Here is a 25,396-nt window from a genome sequence, read left to right as displayed (position 1 = left end):
AGAACTTTCATTGTGCAGGAGAAGGTTCAGTATTTCCTCAAAAAGGCAAAAGAGCTGCTGCCAAAGTTGGAAGACCAATGGTCTCAAGCAAGCCTGAACATACTGATTGACGGTCTGGATGGATACCTTCGTGGTCTTGACACAGACGGGTACTGAAGTGTTCTCATAGTATTATCTTAAATACTTTCTTGAATGTCTGTTTCTCTCATTTGTTTATTTATTTATTTATTTATTTATTTATTTATTTATTTATTTATTTATTTGCTATTCTCTCGCGGCCAAATGGCATTGAATAGCGGAGTGGTTACAAGTAATAAAATACACAAAACAAATTAGTGCAGTGAGATGGACTGACAATGATTCTGCGGGTTATACAAACAAGTGCAGTGACTTCGAGTTAATAAAAAATAGGCAAACAAGTGCAATCAGTTCATGTGGCAAAATAATTCTCCTTGTTATGCAAGGTCATCTAATGTTTCATGTGCGAGCTTGTTATCATTTCTGGTTGCGAAACTTGAGGGAAGATTGTTCCATTCCCCAGATGTACGGGAATGAAAGATTTAGTGCAGTATATGATTCAATTCCTACCTTGTTACGGCAGTCGATGTGGCTTGAAATGTACTGAGGTTGGCGTAAGAGGACGTCACCTTGAGATATAAAAAATAAGAAAACATGACACCAATTTTATTGTGATATAAGCCTGTTTTTGGTGTATCAGTTTAAAAAAAAAAAAGAAAGGAAACGTTATGCTGCAGTGTCCAACCTTCCTGCTTCTGCATCACCACATATTTCACATATTTCAGTGCACTGTACCTTCAGTGATGTAACATATATGGATAAAATGAATTATTGGATACATCATAGTGAATGTAACGTTTGGTTGCCCATGCTGTATTTCAGTGATTAGTGCAATAATGAAACCAAAAATGCGAGAGAGAGAGTATTGGTCATACCAAAGCAAATATGCATTACAGTGGTGAAAATGGGAAACTCTTGGCAGAGCTTCTTCAGACAGCACATTTGAACATGAGTGTATGTCTTGGACAGCAGCTTGTCTTAGTTGGTCCACATTTTGCAGGCCAACATGCTGATCTCGTGTTAGCACTCTGATCACTCAGTTACATGTTAATGATGGTTAATATGCCTGTTTGTGATTTGGGTATTTCTCACATTCGACATATCGGCACTACAAGCCATCAACAGGTCTTAAAAATGAGCTTGCATCACGCTTGCATTTCTCTTGCTCTCAAAACATTTATCACAATTTTATTTATTTAATTTTTGCTGATATTAGCATATATATTTATCATAAATAGTGGATAGCATTATTATAGGCTATTTTTATGCTGGATGTGGCTTCATTATGAGGTTTGGCTGTAGTACGTATTTTGTTCATGTCAATACTGATGCAGAACTCTTTGTGGCATTTGTAAATACAGCTTATTCCAATGATTTTCAGCTCAGCTAACTTCAATGGCAGTCATGTTAAAAGTTTGATACATATATTTTTCCGACTTTTTGAATGAAGGTTTGCCATGTGTGGAGATAGGTTTGCGAAAAGCTTGTCCCGTGAGCGCAACCAGGAAGGGACGCGACGTTCTCCACCGCCGCGGTGCGCAAAGACACTGCGGCCGGGTTCTTCGACTCACCGACACGGCGCAGAAAAGGCACTCTAGGCAGGTTGTCGACAAACACAGGTTTATTAAACCAAGATTCAGCACAGTGCAATAATCACGGGCTTGCAGGCCGTACAGGAAAACTCCGGAAGACCGATCGAGTACACTTGCCTGCAGCACTACGGTCACCATACAAAGGGGGACCACCGAAGCGCGCGAATGAGTAGTCGCTTGCAAAGGCAGCGTGTGACTCCCTCGTTGCAGGTATGCGAGCATCTCTGGCGGCGAGCAAGTGCCAGACAGCAGCGAGCTCATGTGAAAAGGGGGCTGTCACTGGTGGCCAATGAGGACAGGCGTGGACAGTGGCATGTTCTGGCGTGCCGTACACTCAAGCCGCACGGGGCCAACACACACTAGCTACGGACCGAGGTGCGAAACGGGAGGGTGCTCTCGATGCTCACATTCCCCACATTGGGCGCCAGTTATGTGGAGATAGGTTTGCGAGAAGCTTACCCTACGAGGTGACCGGGAAGGGACGCGACATTCTCTATTGCCGCAGCACACAAAGACGCTACGGCCGGGTTCTTCAACTCACCGACATGGCGCAGAAAAGGCACTCGAGGCAGGTTGTCGAGAAACACAGGTTTATTAAACCAAGATTCAGCGCAGTGCAATAATCACGGGCTTGCAGGCCGTACAGGAAAACTCCGGAAGACCGATCGAGTACACTTGCCTGCAGCACTACGGTCACCATACAAAGGGGGACCACCGAAGCGCGCGAATGAGTAGTCGCTTGCAAAGGCAGCGTGTGACTCCCTCGTTGCAGGTATGCGAGCATCTCTGGCGGCGAGCAAGTGCCAGACAGCAGCGAGCTCATGTGAAAAGGGGGCTGTCACTGGTGGCCAATGAGGACAGGCGTGGACAGTGGCATGTTCTGGCGTGCCGTACACTCAAGCCGCACGGGGCCAACACACACTAGCTACGGACCGAGGTGCGAAACGGGAGGGTGCTCTCGATGCTCACATTCCCCACATTGGGCGCCAGTTATGTGGAGATAGGTTTGCGAGAAGCTTACCCTACGAGGTGACCGGGAAGGGACGCGACATTCTCTATTGCCGCAGCACACAAAGACGCTACGGCCGGGTTCTTCAACTCACCGACATGGCGCAGAAAAGGCACTCGAGGCAGGTTGTCGAGAAACACAGGTTATTAAACCAAGATTCAGCGCAGTGCAATAATCACGGGCTTGCAGGCCGTACAGGAAAACTCCGGAAGACCGATCGAGTACACTTGCCTGCAGCACTACGGTCACCATACAAAGGGGGACCACCGAAGCGCGCGAATGAGTAGTCGCTTGCAAAGGCAGCGTGTGACTCCCTCGTTGCAGGTATGCGAGCATCTCTGGCGGCGAGCAAGTGCCAGACAGCAGCGAGCTCATGTGAAAAGGGGGCTGTCACTGGTGGCCAATGAGGACAGGCGTGGACAGTGGCATGTTCTGGCGTGCCGTACACTCAAGCCGCACGGGGCCAACACACACTAGCTACGGACCGAGGTGCGAAACGGGAGGGTGCTCTCGATGCTCACATTCCCCACATTGGGCGCCAGTTATGTGGAGATAGGTTTGCGAGAAGCTTACCCTACGAGGTGACCGGGAAGGGACGCGACATTCTCTATTGCCGCAGCACACAAAGACGCTACGGCCGGGTTCTTCAACTCACCGACATGGCGCAGAAAAGGCACTCGAGGCAGGTTGTCGAGAAACACAGGTTTATTAAACCAAGATTCAGCGCAGTGCAATAATCACGGGCTTGCAGGCCGTACAGGAAAACTCCGGAAGACCGATCGAGTACACTTGCCTGCAGCACTACGGTCACCATACAAAGGGGGACCACCGAAGCGCGCGAATGAGTAGTCGCTTGCAAAGGCAGCGTGTGACTCCCTCGTTGCAGGTATGCGAGCATCTCTGGCGGCGAGCAAGTGCCAGACAGCAGCGAGCTCATGTGAAAAGGGGGCTGTCACTGGTGGCCAATGAGGACAGGCGTGGACAGTGGCATGTTCTGGCGTGCCGTACACTCAAGCCGCACGGGGCCAACACACACTAGCTACGGACCGAGGTGCGAAACGGGAGGGTGCTCTCGATGCTCACATTCCCACATTGGGCGCCAGTTATGTGGAGATAGGTTTGCGAGAAGCTTACCCTACGAGGTGACCGGGAAGGGACGCGACATTCTCTATTGCCGCAGCACACAAAGACGCTACGGCCGGGTTCTTCAACTCACCGACATGGCGCAGAAAAGGCACTCGAGGCAGGTTGTCGAGAAACACAGGTTTATTAAACCAAGATTCAGCGCAGTGCAATAATCACGGGCTTGCAGGCCGTACAGGAAAACTCCGGAAGACCGATCGAGTACACTTGCCTGCAGCACTACGGTCACCATACAAAGGGGGACCACCGAAGCGCGCGAATGAGTAGTCGCTTGCAAAGGCAGCGTGTGACTCCCTCGTTGCAGGTATGCGAGCATCTCTGGCGGCGAGCAAGTGCCAGACAGCAGCGAGCTCATGTGAAAAGGGGGCTGTCACTGGTGGCCAATGAGGACAGGCGTGGACAGTGGCATGTTCTGGCGTGCCGTACACTCAAGCCGCACGGGGCCAACACACACTAGCTACGGACCGAGGTGCGAAACGGGAGGGTGCTCTCGATGCTCACATTCCCCACATTGGGCGCCAGTTATGTGGAGATAGGTTTGCGAGAAGCTTACCCTACGAGGTGACCGGGAAGGGACGCGACATTCTCTATTGCCGCAGCACACAAAGACGCTACGGCCGGGTTCTTCAACTCACCGACATGGCGCAGAAAAGGCACTCGAGGCAGGTTGTCGAGAAACACAGGTTTATTAAACCAAGATTCAGCGCAGTGCAATAATCACGGGCTTGCAGGCCGTACAGGAAAACTCCGGAAGACCGATCGAGTACACTTGCCTGCAGCACTACGGTTGCCATGCAAAGGGGGACCACTGAAGTGCGCGAATGAGAAGTTGCCTGCAAAGGCAGCACGTGGCTTCCTTGTTGCAGGCAAGCAAGCATCTCTGGCGGTGAGCTCATGGGGAAATGAGCTGTCACTGGCAGTCAGTGAGGACAGGCGTGGACGGTGGCATGTTCTAGTGTGCCGTGCACTTCAGCCGTGCAGGGCCAGCACACACGCTAGCTGGGGAACGAGGCGCCAAAGGGGAGGGTGCTCTCAGTTTCCACGCTTGAATTAAATATTCTGAACAACTGACATATTTAGCTTGCATGCCATACTGAGTATAAAATTATGTGTAGGCTGTGATTCATATGATTATTGCACTGTTTCTGGTTGATTTTTCTCATTGATCTTGAAACTTCGGTTGATTCTCTCCCAACAGCCACCTTTATCCGATCAGCTTCATTGAAGGAGTTCATGTGGACATTTTCCAGACCATTGACTACATGGTGTTCAATACTGTGGAGGACTTCAAGAAATTATTGTCCAGATATGAGAAACTTCCTAAGCAGGTTCGCAATATTCATTCCACTTCCCTTTCAATATATTTCTCAAATATTATGTCAGCTTCTTTTTATCTCGGTACCTGCCCTGCACATTTCAATTTATTTCTGGTTGCATCCACAAAACCAAGAACTTTATTGTTATTTTCATATCTAAGAAGACTTTAAAAACCCCTCTTCTAAGACTGTTTTTGGACTTGTGTGAAAGCAGTACTTTTTTGGGCTATCTTATCGGGCTGCAGCATTAAAACAATGAGCTTTTAAAGACAGCTTAGCCTTATGAATATCAGCACTTACCTGTAGTCTGCAACCTGCACAGGAATCTACGTCAAAGAAGTTAAACTGAAAAATAACTACATTTATTGCATAAGTGGAGTGGTTTTACATCCATTACCAGCAAGCGCCCCACCCGAGCAGACACCGGCCTGCTTGAATCCAATTTACTCCTGCTTAGCAGTCCAATTTCTGAGTGCCTGTGCCTAAAATTTGTTGTCAGAATTTAATTTTCTTCTTTCCTGTACAATGATTGCACCCTGAACTTGGGACATCGCACCCATGATGTTTTCCAGTTTCCCATGAGCAAAAAACATGGCCTCTGAAATCTGTACTTGCAGTTCCAATATGGTACCCATGATGTAATTTGGTGCACATAGCAAAAGGAAGGCCACTGAGATCTGTCTGTTACCCAGGCCTGTTGCAATTGGAGGTGCTTCCATGCCATGCTTCCCGTAATCTTATAGAGTTGCCTTTGCGTTTCTTGTATTTGTGAGTTGTTGTAATGCTCCGTGCCATGAGTGAGACTTCGGAGGAAGTCCCATGTGTACACCACTTTTTCCTGGCCGGAACTACCAGAGCTTTGCCACCACCATCATGAATTTTGGTGCTGTTCCAGGATAGCATTAGAGTGTACTAGAATGGGGCAGTGGGTCTACAGCGGGCTCTGCACTGAGACATTTTTTAATGAAAATCCAGACAACGCCACCATTTCCTTCACTTGAAGACTTGGCCGTTGTTTGCCACGGCTACAGCCGTGCTCAGTTGCACGTGGTGGCCACCAGCTAGCATTCTGGCAGTCGCATGTCAAACGTGGTCTCGCAGCTTTGCTGCTGCGTTCTGGGGATGGCGTCGCACAGTGTTTCAGAACAATTGAACAAAAGGGAAGGAAACATTTATTTCACTAAATATCCTGCTTGTAGCTAATAATCATAGTTCTAACTATGTCGTTTAATTTGTTTTTGTGTAAAAAGAAGAAGCTAGAGAACGAATGACGAAAACAGTGCATGACTGGCCATGTGTCGGACAGATAATGCCACGTCGATCAGACGACAGTGTCCAGAGTTTGGCGCTCCCTCCAGCGCGCTGTCACTATCCCCCCACCCCAACTCAACTGCTGGAGCAAACCGTAGCCTCATGTAAAAGCAACTGCAGTGCCACCGCAAATGTTCAGCGTTGTTTGCTTCATTATTGCCACTTGCTGCCGGCTCCAGTGGGCCCACTCCCCCATTCTAGTACTCTAACAGCGCACCCCTTCCACTTGCTGAGGAAGGGGGCACTTGCTCAGAATTTTACGGTAAGTACACAGGTGGCAATCTAGGACCATCTGTTCTTGGCTGTGCCATGAAGCTTTGTAGATTGACAGTGAGAAACTTGACACAAGTGTCTGCACAAACTCACACTCATGCAGACATGTGGATTATGCTAATTTACGAATGGTAAGCTGAAAAGAAGCTACATTTCTGGTTCAGCTAATTATTTTCGCTGCTGCATGGTCATCTGCCGCAACCTATTGCTGCCAAAAACCATCTCTGTGGAGCCTTCCTTACTAGTTACATCTTTAGTGCAATGTTACCATGAGTAGGATATTAGGTTATACTACTCCCCCCCCCCTCAAAAAAAAAAAAAAAAAAACTAAGGGAGAGTTTAAGTGGCATTGCTGCAGAGAAGTGGCATAGTAGCAAACCAACAGCAAGAGTGTGGCGAGTATGAGTCATGCGAAGAGTAATAGGTAGCATACAATGAATGCTGTAAGAGTGGTAGTGTATAGACTTCAGTAAGTTGCATGCTACACCAGCAAAGTGTGTCAGGAGCGTGATGTCAAGCATTCTGTCACTTTCTCTCGTACACAACAGGTGTTGTTTCTACTTCAGTGGTATATTGTGCATGAAAGTGTTTACTTCTCTCTATACTACTTATGTATTGTACCTTATGTGCCAGATAGTGTCAAAGAAGATTTCCCTCACTTGCTGCCTCTGCTGTGCACCTACAAAACCAAATGTAGGATTGTGTTTGAGAGTGACGTCAAGCATTTGCTGTCATCTGCAACAGTGGATGCATCTAAGTTAAGCACTGCATGCATATGTGCGAGTGTTGCCTCATCTAGTTGCACTGATGTGGCACTGAGGAGCTCATGTCGTAATTATGTACTATGGCCTATGACCCCTAGTGGAGCCCCAATTGGCCCCTAGTGGAGTCCCAAATTATGTACTATGGCCCCTAGTGGAGTCCCAATTGTGAAAGTCAAGTGCACACAAACAAAAAAATGAAAACATTTAATCACTTGCATTGTGCAACATGTGCTTCGATTTAATGTACATTTCAAAAGCGCATCACATCTGCATAATTTATCTGTCCGAGTGTCGTTTTCCCTGAAGACAGCTTCATTAAGCTAGGGACTGATCATTCTCTAATGGAAGTGTGGAATAAGTAATGCCGTCATTGCAGTTGAATCCATATGTAACAATGTTCAGGTTCTATGAAAATTTCATTGTTATAACCGGTAATTTTTTTTTTATTTGTTTGCTATTCACATGGAAAAAACAAAAGGGTGGGGGGAGAGGCTTGAACTGCTCCTACTATAACGGCAGTGTGGCTGGTTCTCCCCTCCTTCCCCTTCCTACTATAGATTGTGTTAGCTTTTTCATCCTGAAAAGTGGACCTTGCTTTGTGTGTGACAGCGGATGTACAACTTGTCCTACTATGCCTCACTGTCTAGTGGACAAACTACATGCCCCTATTACGTGCAGCAAACAGTAGTGGTCTCTTTCAGAAGCTGGAATCCACTGCTATCTTGGAGCCTGATTTAATTTTTGTAACCAGTAATGCAGCATGAGAATTGAGAACGTCGTAGAAGGCTTTCTTTTTTCTTCTTTCTTCTTTTTTCTTTGTTACCATAGAAGACACACAAAAGTTCACACTGCAGTGGCTGCTCATTGTTATATCCGAGATATTGTTAAAGCCAGCATCGTTATAAGTAGATTTGATCCTATATGCAATTTCATTTTTCTGTAATGCCTTTACAAAACTAAGGTGACAGCTGGCTGTGAGCAGTAATGGACATAACATTACTGTGTGACACATTGTTTGTGAAAAGCACTGCACGTCGCCGTCCCTTTTTCATTAAGCTTGAAAAGAATGTCATCATAAAGGTTATCTACGACTTTACTATTTTCTTTTTTTCATAGCTTGAAGAAATCACAGAACTGATGAAAGAAGGGATCAAACTTAAGAAAACCGCACATGCTGTGTCCATGGTGAGCCTGCCATTTTTACACTACCTTGATTGTATTACACGTTTTTGTAGCAAATTTTCAGTTAACGAGTATGCCTAGAAGGCACAAGAGTACTACTATATATTTACGAAGAAACTGCTGCTAAAGCTGTACAAGTATACTTTGAAAGGTGGTGTAATATTTGATGACACAACTGTAGCACCACAGAGCTTTTTGCCACATTTTGGTTGCCACGTTTGTATAGTAGACCTTTTATAACACTTTAATCACTGGTGCTGCAATAGTCACATGACAGCACCTGCCATTGAGTGCCTCCTGATCAACATACGCTTGCTTGTTTAGTATGGCCGCAGCAGCTACAGATACAGCTCAGACAGTCACTGTTTTGGCCAACGTCATGCGCAAGGAGTAGAAAACGCAAAACTTTGTTTAAAGGTACAGCGGCAGTGTATATGCATGTATACGCACCTCTCTTATCCATTCAATATTATTACGTACAAACTTACTGGCTTTATACATCTCGATGGTGAGGTTTCACTGCTTAAATTAGTCAGAATTTCATCACTCCAAAAAAGTTACCGACGACCACTTTTTGCAAATTTCAAAGTGTCTATGGACTCTTCGCTGGAAGGACTTCAAAATCTCCCATTTCACCCAGCCGTCAGCAGCTTCTGGTTAATAAGCTAATTACTGGGATTTCTATAATTGCTACCATAATTAATGTCTCTTCCCATAATAAAATGTCTGCCACCACTGCAAAAGTAACGCCAAAGGAAGCTAGCAAATAGTATCTAATTTCCTGTGTTATGCGAAGCAGTATGGCACCCTTTCTCCAGAGTCTGAGATCTGTTGTGAGAGTGTGCCACACACCTTCATATAAACACCAATGAGTATCACCAGTAAAATTTTGACATTTAATACAGTTAGCATTTACCAATCACCAATTATGAATGGAACATACTGCAACAAGATGGTGAGTCAGACAAGTCAGTTAAAAGAACCAGCCAGAACGTATTATTGGATCTTAAATGAAATGGAAAATTCGTGAAATATAGTGACAGAACTGAGCATTTTTTTCGCGGTTTGAATAGGATTTATATTTTTAAATTGCATTTTAAAGTTGCAAAAACCTGTACGTCATGCTGCCTGGTGGACAAGCCTTGGCACTACGCAAAGGAGTTGTTCGGATCGCTGTACGTTATCTGTTGTTGTTTAGGCAGGCCATAATTTGTGCTTAAAATTAGTCTGTATATTATTGGTGATCTCCACTTTATTCTATGCTTATTGCGAGGTAAAAGAAGTTGACGTTAACATTATTTGCATCTAAACCGTCCCCCAGACTAGCCTGCGCTTCCCTGGCTGTTTCCCTCCAGCATTTACTTCCAAAGACGGATCATATCATGACATTTGCGGGCATTAGCGCCTAGGCCGCTGAACCCTCCCACTTTTAATGCATCAGTCGTCACGCACATATGAAGTGCTGTGGCGTAAACTACAAGCTCGAACTTTTCTCTCCTCTGCCTTGCGTCACAAAATGCTCCCGGGAATGTATTCTAGCTCAGCCTGCAGGTTTTGTCCTGCCAGCAGAGTGGACCTAAACTACATTATGTGGCAATGTAAAAACCACTCCCTTCCCATAAACTTTGTACAGTTTTATGTTGCTGGGAGGTGTGGGAGGCTGCCATGCGCGGCTACAACCCCAAAGGGCTGCAGTCACAAAATTTCATCTCCCGATGGGCCAGGATGTTAACGTTAAAGTGAGGGGGGGGGGGGGTTGATCAAAATGTCAGCTAATGTTGCCATTTTAAAAAAGGCTTTTCCCACATCTAATATATATGGGTCATTTCTGAAGGGGACTTGACATCATAATACGAGAAACATGCCATTACTGATCTCCAGAATGACTGAAATCTGGACACCAATTCTGAAATATAGAGCTTTTGTTCCACAGATATGTTTAGTCACCGGGTGTGCCTCATGAAAAAAATGCTTGCGACCAGTCACGTCTGTGTAGCTCATGAATACTTATTAAGAAAAAAAAAAATATGGGACGAAGACAGTCATCTCTGGGCCGGACCGTTAGCAAAAGGTTTGCAGGCCACGTGTTTTAGACCCCTGGTATAGGTACTAGTTGCACATTTTTTCTACTCATACACAAAAACAGACACAGGTTAAATTAACGGAACCATCTATGACAGAAAGTTACAAAGCATACAAAAATGCAGAGAAATGCTAGTTATCTAGGTATGTGAAATAAGCGCCATGCAAAGTGATGGTGGCTTGACTGATACATGCGTAGTCAGTCAGCCGCATTTTGTGCATCGACCCATACAGGAATTCTTCGTGCACTAATGGTCACTATGTCGTCACTACATGAACTTTCATTGTCACTGTTCCATTTGTCTGAGATAATGGCTCTGCATGTAAAACTTTATCAAAATGAAAAATCTGCAATAGCTACTTGGCAGCTGCTGAAAGGTGTTGGACTGCCTGTGGACTCTTATTCATACACAATATCCTCATGCACTATGCAATGTGCTATAAAAAGGTACCTGTCATTTTCACTGTTTTAGAAAAATGTTCTGGAAAGACTAGCCTCATTTGAAGGGCCAGCTGAGAAGTCAGAGTTTTTTCAACGCTTTCAAAAGTACCCTGATGGCATTTCCGAACAAGACAGGTGGGTTTGATTTCTCTCTAACTATTTCTAGTGGGAATTGTGTTTTACAACTAATAAGCATGTAGTTTTTCTCAAGCCATTTCTAGTTGGAATTCTGTTTTACAACTAATAAGCATCTAGTATTGTGCATTCTAATGAAGTGGAAATAGAGTCCAGTGGTGTTTTGGAGCATGATATCAAAGCCTCCTGTCATGAAACCTCTTAATTGGTAGAGAGTTTACAGCACTTTAAATTTCTAAAGTCGTAATCACAAATGTGGCAAGAATGACCACAAATTATCCATAGGCTATCCATATGTCACCCAAGACATGTATCAGACTCCAAGCAAGCTCCATAGATGATCACATAGGCCTTATTGCTAGCCGCCACGATAGTGCAGTGGCTACGGTGCTCAGCTGCTGATTCGAAAGTGTGGATGCTGTGGTCACATTTCCATGGAGGCGAAATGCTGGAGGCCCATTGTATTTCGATTTAGGTGCATCTTAAAAAACCCCAGGTGGTCAAAATTTGCGGAGTGCTCCACTACGGTGTTCCTCATAATCATATTGTGGTTTTGGGACATAAAAAAACCCAAATATTTTTATAGGCCTTATTGCTGTCTGCTGTAAAAGTGTAGACATTTGCTAAAATGCCTGGCAGGACAGATTATCTGGCAGCATGGCAGCGCTGTTTGCAAAAATTATGTAATTGCAGTTGCTACAGCTGAGCCTGTCACATTGCATGCCCTTAGAAACAGCAAAAAGAATGCTACATCCTGGCTGTGTTGTGTCATTATGACATTACATGAAGTAACTGTGAGAACACAGATACAATTTTATAGAGGCTCTGTTATATACAGTATTATAGAGGCTCTTATACAGTGAAACCTTTAATACGTACCTGCCGGGAACACGGCATAACTACGCACTAAACAATAGTATGCATCATCGCCGCCAACAAAGAAATAAATACAGTGCCTTAGCAAATATTGCCTAAAGTACCCACCACAAAGCCTTTTCTTCCTTTTTACCAAAGAGCAGACCAGATTTTGGCACTCTCACACGCGACCATCCGTGCGCGGTGGCGATGCCAAGGAGCATTTCGAAACTATTACAGAGTCCAGGATACGCAGCTACTGACATAGCGACAGAACGGACAGTATCGGCTTTCCGTCGTACATGTGTACGCATCTGTACTGCGATCTGCTACTAAGTGAAAACTGTCGCAGTTTCATTGGAACACGGTACGGCCACATGAAGCCGATCGTCTCCTGGCTAGTTGCGTGCAGTGCATCGTATCGCCTATTCGGCTCACGCCGTCACTGCCGGGCCGCTTGCTGTACCGCACGTGTGCATTTGCCGTGTGAATGTTCTTCGTAACCACTGCACTCCAGACCGTGCACAGATGCGAGGAGTAGCTTGTTGGGTTAACACAGCGATGACGAACTTCCTTCAAGCAATGCGCCTCTGGGTTATTGCCTAATAAAAGCGTGCAGTATGGTTACAACAGCACTGCGCTTGCTGTACCTTATACATGCGTTCAGTGTGACAGCGTCAATGCAGCGAGGTTTCTCTGTGCTCCCAAACCGCAATGCTCAACTACGCAACAACGAGCTGCTTTCATTTCTAGAAGGCTGTGCGTTGTTTGAACACAGTGCCACATAACAAGGCGGCCCAGGGCGTTCAGGTTGTCGCCTATTAGAAGCGTGCAGTAGGTAGCGCTACGCCACACACGTGCCCGAGCAGACAGCCGAAGCCATAGAGGCGTGTTCGTCGATGGCCGCCATCTCGCTTTTGTTTTTTCCCGATTCTTACCCGTAAAGGCATCGCCGCAATCACGCGGAAGTCGGAATCATTGATCGACTAATCTCCGCACTTCTTGAAAAGACGGAAAACCTTTGTAGCACATGGTGGTGTCGGCAAGTTCAGCAGCACAATAAACTTCTATGGAGCAAAATGTTATCGCAGGGTACGCACTAAGCGGTGGGCATGGGACAAACCACTACAGCTTAAGCAGTCAGCGAATGCACTAGGCTCTATGAGACTCGGTCGGGGATTTGTCACAATTACGTTTTAACCGTTAGTACGTTTAAAGCGGGTACGTACTAAGGAGGTTTGACGGTACAGGCGCTCTTCTTGACAAAAGCCAGGCTTTGTACACCTTAGAGGGCTGATCTGTGTCTTTAGCCTCATATGTTTTTACTATGCCTTTACAACTAATATTTGAAAAGTCTGTAAATATCTTTATGCATTTTTCACTTTCAGCATTGTGGTTCTAATAAGCAGTCATAGTTATAATATGTAGTCTTGAACAGGAAGGGTTAAGATGGCACTATCTTCTGCAGCCCTTGCGGGGACATGGCTCAGCACCGTACATTTTAAGAGAGAACTTCTTAACCCTTGCTTTACCGGCATAGGTCAGCAAAAAAAATTGGAGCTCACTCAGACTCACTCAAGAAATCTATTTTGCTCTGAGGGGTCACTCGGATTCAGACTCACCAAAATTTCCCTCAACTGAACTTTCTCTCGGACTCAGACTCACTAAACATTTTCTCAACCGGACTCACTCAGACTCGAGCTCACCAACATATTACTGTGCCATACTCACCCAGACCCATGGCTTGACCTGAGTCTGAGTGTGCCTGAGTGAGTGGACTCATGAGTCCGTTAGCATAAAATTAGCTTTTTCGATCGTGCTGTCAATGGTAACGCCAATATATCGCGTAATGAATGCTCTGCGATACACCTTTTGATTTTGTACCTTCGAATACGAGTCGTCAGTGGTTTCAAACCAGTACGGTTATTTTTATGAAATACGTGGCTCACATCAGGCATTATTATCAAGAACATCACGTGAAACAGTTTGCAAGGGAGGTAATTACACTGCCTTCCCCTATAATTCAAGCCTTTGATTAATAAATGTTGAGGTGGCGCATGGACTCTAGTGTGTTTCGATATGTTTGAAAATACTTGAGTATAAACGTAAGCTGACGTAAGGCTGATAGTAATGCTGAAGATGAGTAGGTGAGACCACAAGTAGGCAAGAAAAGGTGGAGCTCACTCAGACTCACCAATATTTTCTTCACTCGGACTCAACCTCACCAAAATGTTACTCACCCGGACTCACTCAAACTCGGACTCACGACCAAATCTGAGCCTGAGTGAGTCTACTCATGAGTGAGCTTGCTACCTATGTTTACCGGTGACTAGTATAGTCATAAGTGAAAAGTACCTTTAGCGAGAACAGGTTATGATTACATCTGTCAATTCCTTTCTAGCTGCTGTTTTTGTTACTAGACTGCGAGTTTCTCATTATATTCAAGTGCTTGATGTGTGCACTGGAAATGTTCCCACATGTTTCCACACTTTTGGGAAACTTGGTACAATATTTTAAATTACCTGCGGTATGGAAGGCGTTTAATGGCACCAGTCCTGAAACAAGTTGTGATGCTTTGTTCATACAGTCATTGGCTTCTCACGCTTTCAGAAAATTTCTCAAGCAGGATGCATTGAAAGTAATAGAGGCATCAGTGCTACCTGCCTTCAATAAGCTAAGAAAGTTCATTAAAGAGGTAAGTTTACTTTAGTGTTCTCGTTTTCAATTCTGAATATTTTTCATTGTATGTTCCAATCTTTATGCAGTCATGCTTCCTTTCTTCAAGTAATTTTTGCTGCATACTGTACATTAGACAGTACTTGAAATGTTGGCTCACGGGGTGCATTTCTCTTAGCCGTCAACAGCCAGAAAATCTGCATTTATAACTGCATTCAAAACAAGAGTGATAATTTTCAGTACCAAACTGCATATTTGGCTGTGCCTGTTTTTTTTTTTCCTTTCTCTCTCTCTTTCTTGTGTTAGTGGTAGGGTGTGGTGTTAAGTGCTTTTTGCAGGTCATGGTTGCCAAATGTTTTTGTACAAGAAATTTCCTATGCTTTAAAAAGTGCGTGCATGTGTGTGAATTATGTGTAACTCTACCACCACTAGGAGTACATGCTTCACCTAAGGCCTGAAATAGCAGCCACCTCACTGCCGGCTGGCGAAACCTACTACAAAGAGTGTCTACGATACCACCTTGAGCTTGACCTTACTCCTGAGGAGGTGCATCAGTTGGGTTTGGATGAAGTGAAGAGAATATCGGACAGCATGAAGCAGGTAAAATAATCTTTACGCATTAAGTGCCCATTGAAATGAACTCTCATGAACCAGAAGCATTAGTGCCTTTTGTCTCCAGCTTTGCTTAAGGGCAGGATCTGTCAAAAGGTACAAGGTGTATCATTTTTGGAATCGTATAAACCTCCCTATGACTAAAGAATAGTTGTAAGCAACATAAGAAAGTCACATTTTTGCCACAAGGGCAAAACAATGAATTCAGTAGCAAAAAATTGGAATGCTATACAAAGTGAGGCTAGCAACTAACTCATTGAGCATCTGAGCTGGCGTAACTCAACAAAATGCCAGCATAGGGAAACACGCCTGCTGCAGTGAGCGAAGCCCCCTTTGTGCTGTGTATCGCTTCAATGCATACAGCACATACAAAGGTATGAGCCATTTGCAGGTCCTTGTCAAAACAGGGTGCGTGCAACCACACCTGGCCTATCAAGTGCCATGCAGCCCCCTCTGTGGGACCTCCCATGGGTGTGTCATGTGACGGAGGACGGCCGGTGTGTTTCATCTCCACTTGAGCCCTCCTCGCACGCTAATACTCGCACATTGAGCTTGTGACGTGCGGGGCCATGTGATCGCCTTTGGACTTCATACAGAATCTCACTCTGCTGCTGCTGGTGATGCGAAAATGTGCCTGGAATGTCCATATAATTGCTATCCAAATAACAATAGCATAACCAATTTCAGTGGACAGGCCACAGCCACTTTTGTACATTCACAAACTTGCAGCATGTGAAGTGCTGTGTGGTTCAGTCAGCTAGATAAATGCTTACTTAACAGTTATGTAGTTTTTCAGCTCAGTTATGTAGTTTCAGTTATGTAGTTTTTCAGTGGCCTCAGGGGTTGTAACACCCCCCTGAGGCCTACCTGACCCCCCCCCCCCCCTCGTAACTGCTTCAAAGTCATCGTCACCGAGAATCTAACGTACACGTTCACGGGCCTTGTTGACGTCATTTCAATTCAAGAGGTGGTTTGAGGTTGAATTTCCCTCATTTACTCTAGAAATGTGTTGTATTCACTCATCTACTCCAAAACTGAAAGAGCGCAAACCGTATGTTCTGTGGCTCTGCGTTCACTTCCAGTGAAGCAGCTTTGGACGAAAGAAAAGATGCTTTCACGGGTCGTCAGTTTGACCACTCTTCTTTTCTTGCCCCCTCTGATTACTGAAACAGAGCAAGGAGATATTTCGGAATCTTCAAAACAAGCTATTCCTTTTAATTTATTTGATTCTCGGGGGAAGTCTAAAAGGTGCTGTGTACAATGATAATGTGCCGTGTGACTTAGCCACAGACGTCGGTGCACAGTGCATGTGGCATCAAAAAGTATTACATATAGCAGCTCATCCAGCAGTGCACGCAGTGCTACATACATGTATGTCCAGAACAAGAGTTCACATTGTTGTTTACCGTTTATAACGTTATTATCTGGTTCACACGGGCAAATCTAATGCACTTACCTGCACACATGCAAATAATACCTGGTTCATTGGGACGCTTCTAATGCAATTAGAGATTAAGATATCAAGTGCCTAAATACCACTAAATTGTCGGTGTCACATAGCTTGATTTAATGGCACTAATGGTGTGATGACGATGTTGCACAATAAATATATGTTGGTTTTGCCTTGAATGTGCAACTTTTTCAAATTCTACATCATAAAACTCATTTTATAGAAATAACAAGCGTTTTCATGTGCATTCAATGGCCTTACTCGCTGTGGGAATGAAACTCGCTTAAGTGTGATGAACATTTCCTGTTGTGATGCTGGTGGCATTCTCATTACTTTTTCTTAAATCCGATATTATAGTGAACACAAATTGTGTCCGTCATGGAGCACCTTTGTTTTCATTTAAATAGTCAATAATGTACGCTCTCCTTGTCAACAAACATTCTTTTTTCATCATAGATAGGCTCTACAAAACACAAAATGAGAATGAAGGCACTCATTCGATGGCAAGCTCAAAAGTCTATAGCCACGTGTAGTCATGGTTAAAAACAGCGCGAAGAAGACGCGGACAAGAAAGAACACAGGACTAGCGCTGACTGCCAACTGATGGTTTATTGTTAAAACGCGCAAAATATACACAGATACAGAAAAAAATTACAGCATATCCACGGGTGAATGATGAAGAGCTTGGGCGAAGCTCCTGAAGCAATCATGGTCTAGGGATCGGCTTCTCGTTGAGCCCGTTTCGCAGCGGCGTCCTTGGCGCGCACCGTCTCGGGATGCGCCTGGCTGCCGCCAAGCGAGCGCCCGCCGCTGCGCATCGTCCATACTCCAACAACGATCCGACATGTACGGCGACGATCCAGGAGAATGAGAGAGGCGCTCGCTCCCCACGCATCTCCGCGCAGCAGCCAATCGGAGAGCAGCGGCACTTCTAGCGCCATCTAGTGTCGATTCACACAAGCGCCATATTGCACACAATTCTATTGGACCAACGTCATCTAGGAAATGAGACGAGAAATGGTGATGACAACACAGATTGTGTACAGCGCCATCTAGAATATCGTCCCTGAACTGCACTTTGTATGTACTTCTATGAGACAGTGCCATCTGCCGTTTACGCCGGACAGAGATACTGCCGTTTACGCCGGACAACGGAGACGTGACAAGGTTAGACTAAGAGGAGCTACGTCCCTAAAAACGGGGAAGGGAAATATAAGAGAGCTTCTAGCGGCGCATGCGTCCAGCGGCACATTGTCGTTTAGTCATAGGTGATTAGTTACGGAGATAGCAACACTCCTTGTCTGTTAGATTAATAGACGGCTCGCTTACACATCCTTCATCTTTACATTTCATTGCGAAAGCCTCGTAGACTTCACGTGCAGTCTGGTCCTTGTATGTGCGCAGCACACGGGTCTCCTTAAAACGAGGTTGGCAGCCACAATTAGCACAGTGAATGGCCAAATTGCTGCCGCTTCTTGCCTTGAGGTTGTTGGCGTGTTCGCGCAGACGGTCGTTCAGGCAACGGCCCGTCTGCCCGATATAGGCACCCCCACACGAGGTCAGGATCTCGTACACTACTTCACACCTGCAAGGGACATAGTTAGTTGCGTGCCTTTTTACACAACCCTTGCTGACTTGCTTGTTCTCATTCACCTTCTTTCAAAGGAAGCTCAGTTTGTTGGGGGCCGACAATACTACATGGACCCCCGCTCGCCCAGCGGCCTTCTTGATGCGGTGGGACACACTGTGTACATACGGGATAACCACAGTCTTAGACTTCTGAAGGCTCGGCCGGATGCGTTCCCTTATTGACCTCACTTCTCGCAAAAGAGTTCAGTCAACGAAATCAGCAGGCTCTCCGGATAGCCACTCTCCTTTAGCCTCTGAACTTGCGACCCATAGCTGCTTGCGATCGAGTGGTGGCAGGAGTGAACGAGGGCATTTCTCAGGGCTCCACAAGCGATGGCCCGTTTCACAATCTTTGAGTGATTCGATGAAAACGGCAGGAGGAGCTTCTTTGATCGTGGCGCGTAAGACCAGCAGGTGTGGTTTAGGCCGAGGTAGATTTCCATGTCAAGGAAGCGAATCTTGCCTTCAACAGGCAGCTCTCGGGTGAAGGTAAGGCCTGGAAAACAGGACCGGAACATACCAAGTATTCTTTCCACTTCACAGGAGGTCTCCTCCGGTTGGACCCGGAATAAAACCAGGAAATCATCGACATACCGGGGTCCATGTAGTATTGTCGGCCCCCAACAAACTGAGCTCCCTTTGCAAGAAGGTGAATGAGAACAAGCAAGTCAGCAAGGGTTGTGTAGAAAGGCACGCAACTATGTCCCTTGCAGGTGTCAAGTAGTGTACGAGATACCGACCTCGTGTGGGGGTGCCTATATCTGGCAGACGGGCCATTGCCTGAACGACCGTCTGCACGAACACGCCAACAACCTCAAGGCAAGAAGCGGCAGCAATTTGGCCATTCACTGTGCTAAGTGTAGCTGCCAACCTCGTTTTTAAGGAGACCCGTGTGCTGCGCACATACAAGGACCAGACCGCACGTGAAGTCTACGAGGCTTTCGCAATGAAATGTAAAGATGAAGGATGTGTAAGCGAGCCGTCTATTAATCTAACAGACAAGGAGTGTTGCTATCTCCGTAACTAATCACCTATGACTAAACGACAATGTGCCGCTGGACGCATGCGCTGCTAGAAGCTCTCTTATGTTTCCCTTCCCCGTTTTTTCTGTATCTGTGTATATTTTGCGCATTTTAACAATAAACCATCAGTTGGCAGTCAGCGCTATTCCTGTGTTCTTTCTTGTCCGCGTCTTCTTCGCGCTGTTTTTAACCATGGATTCTTACCAACTGGCTCGCATTCACTCGCTTTAAACCACTGAAGTGCCCTTTATGTTTAAGGTCTTACCAATTAGCGCCACTTTTGACGTGCAAACGGGGTCTGACATAATTCAAATTGGCAGGACCGAATCAAGGTAACTATTGATCCTCCAAAACAGAAAAAAAAAAAAGAGAGAGAGCAGCATTTGAAGCACTTGGGCCCTTCCAGATACATATGGTGCGAATGTTCTTTTTCTTGCCTTATCACAATGCATTATAGAAATATGCAAACTTTCTCATAAATGTTTCACTATTTGGAACCCTGTGCCCATGTCTGTCGCCATGGGAAATATAACAATCTTTCTCAGATACGTCTCAACGACTGTCATTCGAACGTCAAGAGATCATAAGTCATAATGATTCTCTCACCTAAATTTATCGAACGAGTATTCAGTTCACCCTTGAAACAGAGGATTCCCTGTCATTTTTGGATGTTTTCGTAACCTGAAAATAAAACTGTGCAAACACATCTACACAAGTCAATACTTTCAGTTCACTTTAGACCTCCCGAAAATCTGCAATACATCAGTAGTAAAGATATTAATGCGAAGAGCCAGAACACACTGCAGCACACTTGAAGAAAAACAAGAAAAACATGATATATTCAGAAAACTCGCCAAAAATGGCTACACAAAATATTTTATTCAGAAAGCAATTCACTTCCAAAAACACGACGCAAGCTGAGAAATCCAGCAACAGGCCTCCCCCAATCAATATAATGAGAGAAATATACATCACTCTCCGCTATCCGTGGCGCTAGCGAAACCATCGCCCGTTTCCGCGGACGGCTGAGTCACTGACAGTAAGAACGCAAATGGCCCTTCTGCTTGTGCTATACACACGTGCAGTCCGAAACGGGAGGGATAAAGCCCGGGTCGAAGCCAGTTCAAAACCGCAAACGATGCCGCGCGCGCGACTTCAAAGCGAAATCACATGTTCGAAAAGCCGCCGGTGTACTAGGCTGCTGAAAAAACAAAAGAAAAAAAACGGTCTTGTTGACGCCCCACCCCTCCGAGCGCATGGCCCGCAGCCGACAATGGGGACAGGCGGTTTGTGAAAATGTTTTAAGCATTACGAATACAATAGCGCGTTCTCTGCCTTCTCCCAAAGACTGGCCACCGGAAGAGTGAACCCAAGGCATCTTCAACAAAACTGTTTGTATTGGCTGCGACACCAGCTACATCAGCGGAACTGAGAACCGGCAAGAAAAACGGAAAAGACGTCCACAATTTTGCAAAGATGCAGACCACCGAATCAAGTTTCTTGAAACTATAGGCCTCGCAGCTTAAACCAATTACCGGAAATTAATACTGGCAGATCCAAGTGACCCCAATCGTGAACCACGCTCAAGGCAACCTACACGTAGTGTCTTCGCTTTTCCCTGCGCAGAGCACAAGAAAAAAGAAAAAGATGTCTGCGTACAGCCTCACACAGTCTGGCACTCCAAGTATCCCCCTTTCCCTGTCTCTCATCTAACACTCCACTTTGACACATCCACATGCCAAAGGAGCTCCCCACCCCTTTTTACTCTTCAACTCATTCCCACCGGTCACTCCTTTGATCTTTTGTTGGTGAGCACCACCACCGCCTGACTCACCCTTTCATACCCGCCAAACAAGAAAAGAAGCCCTCTTCATATGTTTCCCTCCCTCGAACTCTCAAGAAAAAACCGTATGGATTCCGAAACGTAGGGACAATGCTCACTCAAAGTTCCAAAGATAAGAGGGCATCGGCTGCGCTTCGAAACAAGTGTTTTCTGTTTTCTTCGGGGCTTGCGTTTTCTGCAGGCAAATGGTGTCGCCAGTGGGGTGGTCGTGTATTTCTTCTGAACTTTGCTGACAGCGGATGGACGAGGTGCATTGGAGCAGCGAGGAGAAAGGCAACCTCGTACACGGCTCGTTCGTCAAAGCGACCGCAAACCCCGGAGGCCGTACAGCACGAGCACATGACGATATTAGTTTAAGCACATACACTGTGGTTCCTGCATTTCTGAGCAAGCCTTGGAGCAACTGGTGTGTGCGTCGCCAGCCATGCCGCAGTACCGCATGCATGCAGGGACCCCAAGCAAGCACGAATGCTATGCGAAATCCATACATTGCGAAGATGGGAGGAGTAAGAGACGTGGCAGAATGAGTAAATGTTTTCAAGGACGTGTGACAAGAAAAAAGGGCTTTGCAAAGTGCGAAAGGTATATTGGGGTGCCACATTTTCCCTCTTTTTTTCAGTAGACAACTCTCGCCCTCTCTCTTTTTACCACTTCTTTTTTGTATGTTGTACATCGGACGGAAGCCACGGAAGCTACAAAGCTTGATGTACACCCATACATACGTTCAGTTCACTTGCTAGAGCTTGCTTCTGTGTCTGCCGCGCAAATATGCGTCGACAATGAGCTACCACACCACAGGCATCTCGCTGAAGCGCCAGTCGAACGCGATCCTCACCTACTTCCCGAAAAAGATTCCATGTTCAGATTCAAGAGACACAGCAACAGCACCGGAATGCCCGATTACGGCCAAAAAGGAACCAATGACTCAGCACATATCGCCTTCAGATGCGTCAATCGATCAGTCACTTATCACTGAGGATAACAAGGTGGCTACTTGGGCTGGTTGGTACTACTGCATTCTAAAAGGAAAAATACGTTCTTAGTGCGCAAAACGTTTCAGAAAAAGATGTCTTCTTTTCTGAAACGTTTTACGCACTAAGAACGTATTTTTCCTTTTAGAACACTGAGGATACTTCATTCGCCGAACCTGTGCACCCAAATGACATGGTAAATCAGTAAGCGTGGCTACAATGCAGTTTCCGTGAGCTGAGAATTGTACTCGGAAGAGCTTGGGTGGGGGCTAGTTGGAACATACTGCAGAAAAATTTAGCGCTGCAAAGTTGAGGACAAGAAAAAACATGGACAACACAGACGGAGAGTTGGAGAATTGGAGAATTGTACTGTACATATGTGTGCTGCATTGAGCTGTGCATACTGTTTATAATCAATGCTACAAAGTTTATAATCAATATTTACGATGCACTTTCAGATTTGTAGTTTGGCGAGGCTCGAAGGAAGTATAATATAGGATATTCTGTTCGCATTATGCACAAAATTCTCAGTTGCAGAGCTTTTTAACTACTAAAGTTGCCAATGGGGCTTGTTTGTATGACATTTCCTGATTAATGTGGTAATCAGACAAAAGACAAGAAAAGCACACGGCGCCGGGTGTCCTTGTGTGCCTTTCTTGCGTGCCATTTGTTTGCGCTACCATAGTAATCATTTTTTTTAAACAGCATTGTGCAACCGCCAGCAGGCCGGCATGTCAGCACCCTTATCACTACATGGAGCTGAAAAATTTGCAAAAATAAGTATTTGCCATACATCTTTGTTGGAACTATATTACGTGTTGGTTTATTCAATTTGCCGTTTATTTTCTGCGTGCATGGCTTCACTGAACGATTTCTTGGCCCTCTCCTCAAGCTTTTTCAAAATCTTGCTGTAAAACGTGAAAGGTCATCATCACATTTGATATTATTATTATTATTATTATTATTATTATTATTATTATTATTATTATTATTCGTTATCACATATTTTATTTGTCGTTGCATTCCTCCAGCCTAAGCAACGGAATGGCGTATTATGCAATGTGCCTGCCCTCCCCTCTCCATTCCACATTCCTGTAGTCTTCTCAGAATTTTCAACCCCCCCCCCCTTGAGAGAAATCCTGGGTGCGCTAATGGTTTGTACATATGTCCATGCATGCATAAGTGTGTTAGTACGCGTCCTCAGATAAGGTGCACTGAGATGCGAAAAGGTTTACGGAATTATTCCAGAGCTCTACACTGGAATAATCTGCTGCTGTGCTTCTGACGTTAAAACCTTGGTAAATATTACAGTTACTAGCTGCACAGACTGTGTAGCCAACACCACTGGAAATTTAGAACAGGCATATAACTTTAAGCTGTATTTCTTTGTGATTCATGCACCTTTTAGTTGACCTTAACATTTTCCAGGTTATCAAGTCCCTGGGTTCTGATGCAAGCCCAAAGGAATTTTCTGAGATGATTCGCAATGATTCATCTTTCCTGTGCAAATCAAGTGTAAGTTTTTAACTTCATTAAATATCAAATATTCAACAAATATCACATATCTCAACGCACTCACGTTAATGCGGTGCCTCAATATTTATTGGCCAGAGACTTGAATTGGGAGGGGTGCGATGGCCTCCCCCGCTGGAAACTGTTTCACGGGAAGTTCTTGGTAAAAATATCTCGTTTGAGCCAAGTATTCCACAAAAATGTCCTTACTGGATTACTGGGTTATTGATAACTCGTATTTGAAGGTATAAGATTAAAAGGCGTATCGAAGAGCACCGATTATGTGAGATATTGGCATTAAAGTGCATTGACACCAGGATCGAAATAAGGTAGTTTTACTCTTACGGACTCATGAGTCAACTCACTCAGGCTCACTCAGACTCAAGTCAAGCCGTGAGTCTGAGTCTGAGTGAGTCAGACTGAGTAATGTATTGGTGAGTTTGAGTCCAAGTGAGTCTGGTTGAGAAAAAGTTTAGTGAGTCTGAGTCTGACTGAGTTCAGTTTAGGAAAATTTTGGTGAGTCTGAGTCCGAATGAGCCTTCAGAGCAGAATATATTTGTTGAGTGAGTCTGAGTGAGCTCCAACTTATTTGCCGACCTATGGACAAGACCCAAAACAAAAGCAAAATAGACGAAGGTGACATTTTCTCTTAAAATTTCACTCAAGATGTGATCAAAGTCCAAGGTAGTGGCTCGCTTTTTCAGAGAATGATACTGAGGGGTAACTGAGATTCTTCGTGCCTTGCACCTTCGCTACTGACATACGGGCTGGCCATCGATGCTTTTATCATGTTTTTAGACCTTGGCATACATTGTTTTTAAAATCTGCTCGTGCACAAGAATAGTTGTACCTTCTTGGTTCAATCTGTGCCTATTCTTGGGAACCGGTCATCAATAGAGGCCGGATTTTTAGGCATTAAAAAAGGTCGTTTTAGGCGCCAAAAATAGGCAGGCAAAACAACGTTTTAGGCCTCCAGTATTGTAAATACATATAGGCACAATAAATTTTCACATAAATGCAAATAATTTGAAATGAAGACTTGCGCAACCTTTATCTATGACAGGAAAACAAAATTTTATTGGTAAAGATGGCACAAAGGCGCCAACAGTGGACATGGCGGTGCAATTGTGCTTTGTCCCGCACGGTTCGCAGCACACGGTCTCTCCCGTGTTCTGCACAGTGAGTCAAGTGTCCACTGTCAAATCAATGCACTCTTGGGTGTCTTTTCAGCATAATGGAAGGGCAGAGCAGGAGCAGATAGCGAGATCGTCAAAAGACCAGAAGGGAGGGATTCCCCCTATTGGCCGGGTCGAATCGCGTAGAGCCAATTTCTCCCCTGACAATGAACCACTGGCGTAGCCAGGCAAATGGGGCGTGGGGGGTCCCGAAAACCTCTCAGTTTTGCATATTTATATATATATATATATATATATATATATATATATATATATATATATATATATATATACACACACACACGCAAACATACAAACGCACAC

At 45.1% G+C, this 25,396-nt stretch overlaps 1 protein-coding gene across 2 annotated transcripts in view; it reads left to right on the top strand.

The window, feature by feature from the left end:
- LOC119399155 (uncharacterized) overlaps positions 1-25,396 on the top strand; it is a 50,339-nt gene that overhangs the window by 3,509 nt on the left and 21,434 nt on the right. For both annotated transcript variants that reach the window (XM_037665973.2, XM_037665980.2), the window contains exons 3-9: positions 19-149; positions 5,021-5,150; positions 8,603-8,671; positions 11,224-11,327; positions 14,793-14,877; positions 15,291-15,458; positions 23,814-23,900. In XM_037665973.2, coding sequence (XP_037521901.1) covers positions 19-149; positions 5,021-5,150; positions 8,603-8,671; positions 11,224-11,327; positions 14,793-14,877; positions 15,291-15,458; positions 23,814-23,900 — 774 coding nt within the window. The remainder of the gene's footprint in view (positions 1-18; positions 150-5,020; positions 5,151-8,602; positions 8,672-11,223; positions 11,328-14,792; positions 14,878-15,290; positions 15,459-23,813; positions 23,901-25,396) is intronic.

The sequence above is a fragment of the Rhipicephalus sanguineus genome, chromosome 1 (genome assembly GCF_013339695.2).
Source record: "Rhipicephalus sanguineus isolate Rsan-2018 chromosome 1, BIME_Rsan_1.4, whole genome shotgun sequence".
Classification (NCBI taxonomy): domain Eukaryota; kingdom Metazoa; phylum Arthropoda; class Arachnida; order Ixodida; family Ixodidae; genus Rhipicephalus; species Rhipicephalus sanguineus.
The sequence above is the reverse complement of the archived record's forward strand: the minus strand, read 5'-3'. Positions and strand labels throughout refer to the sequence as shown.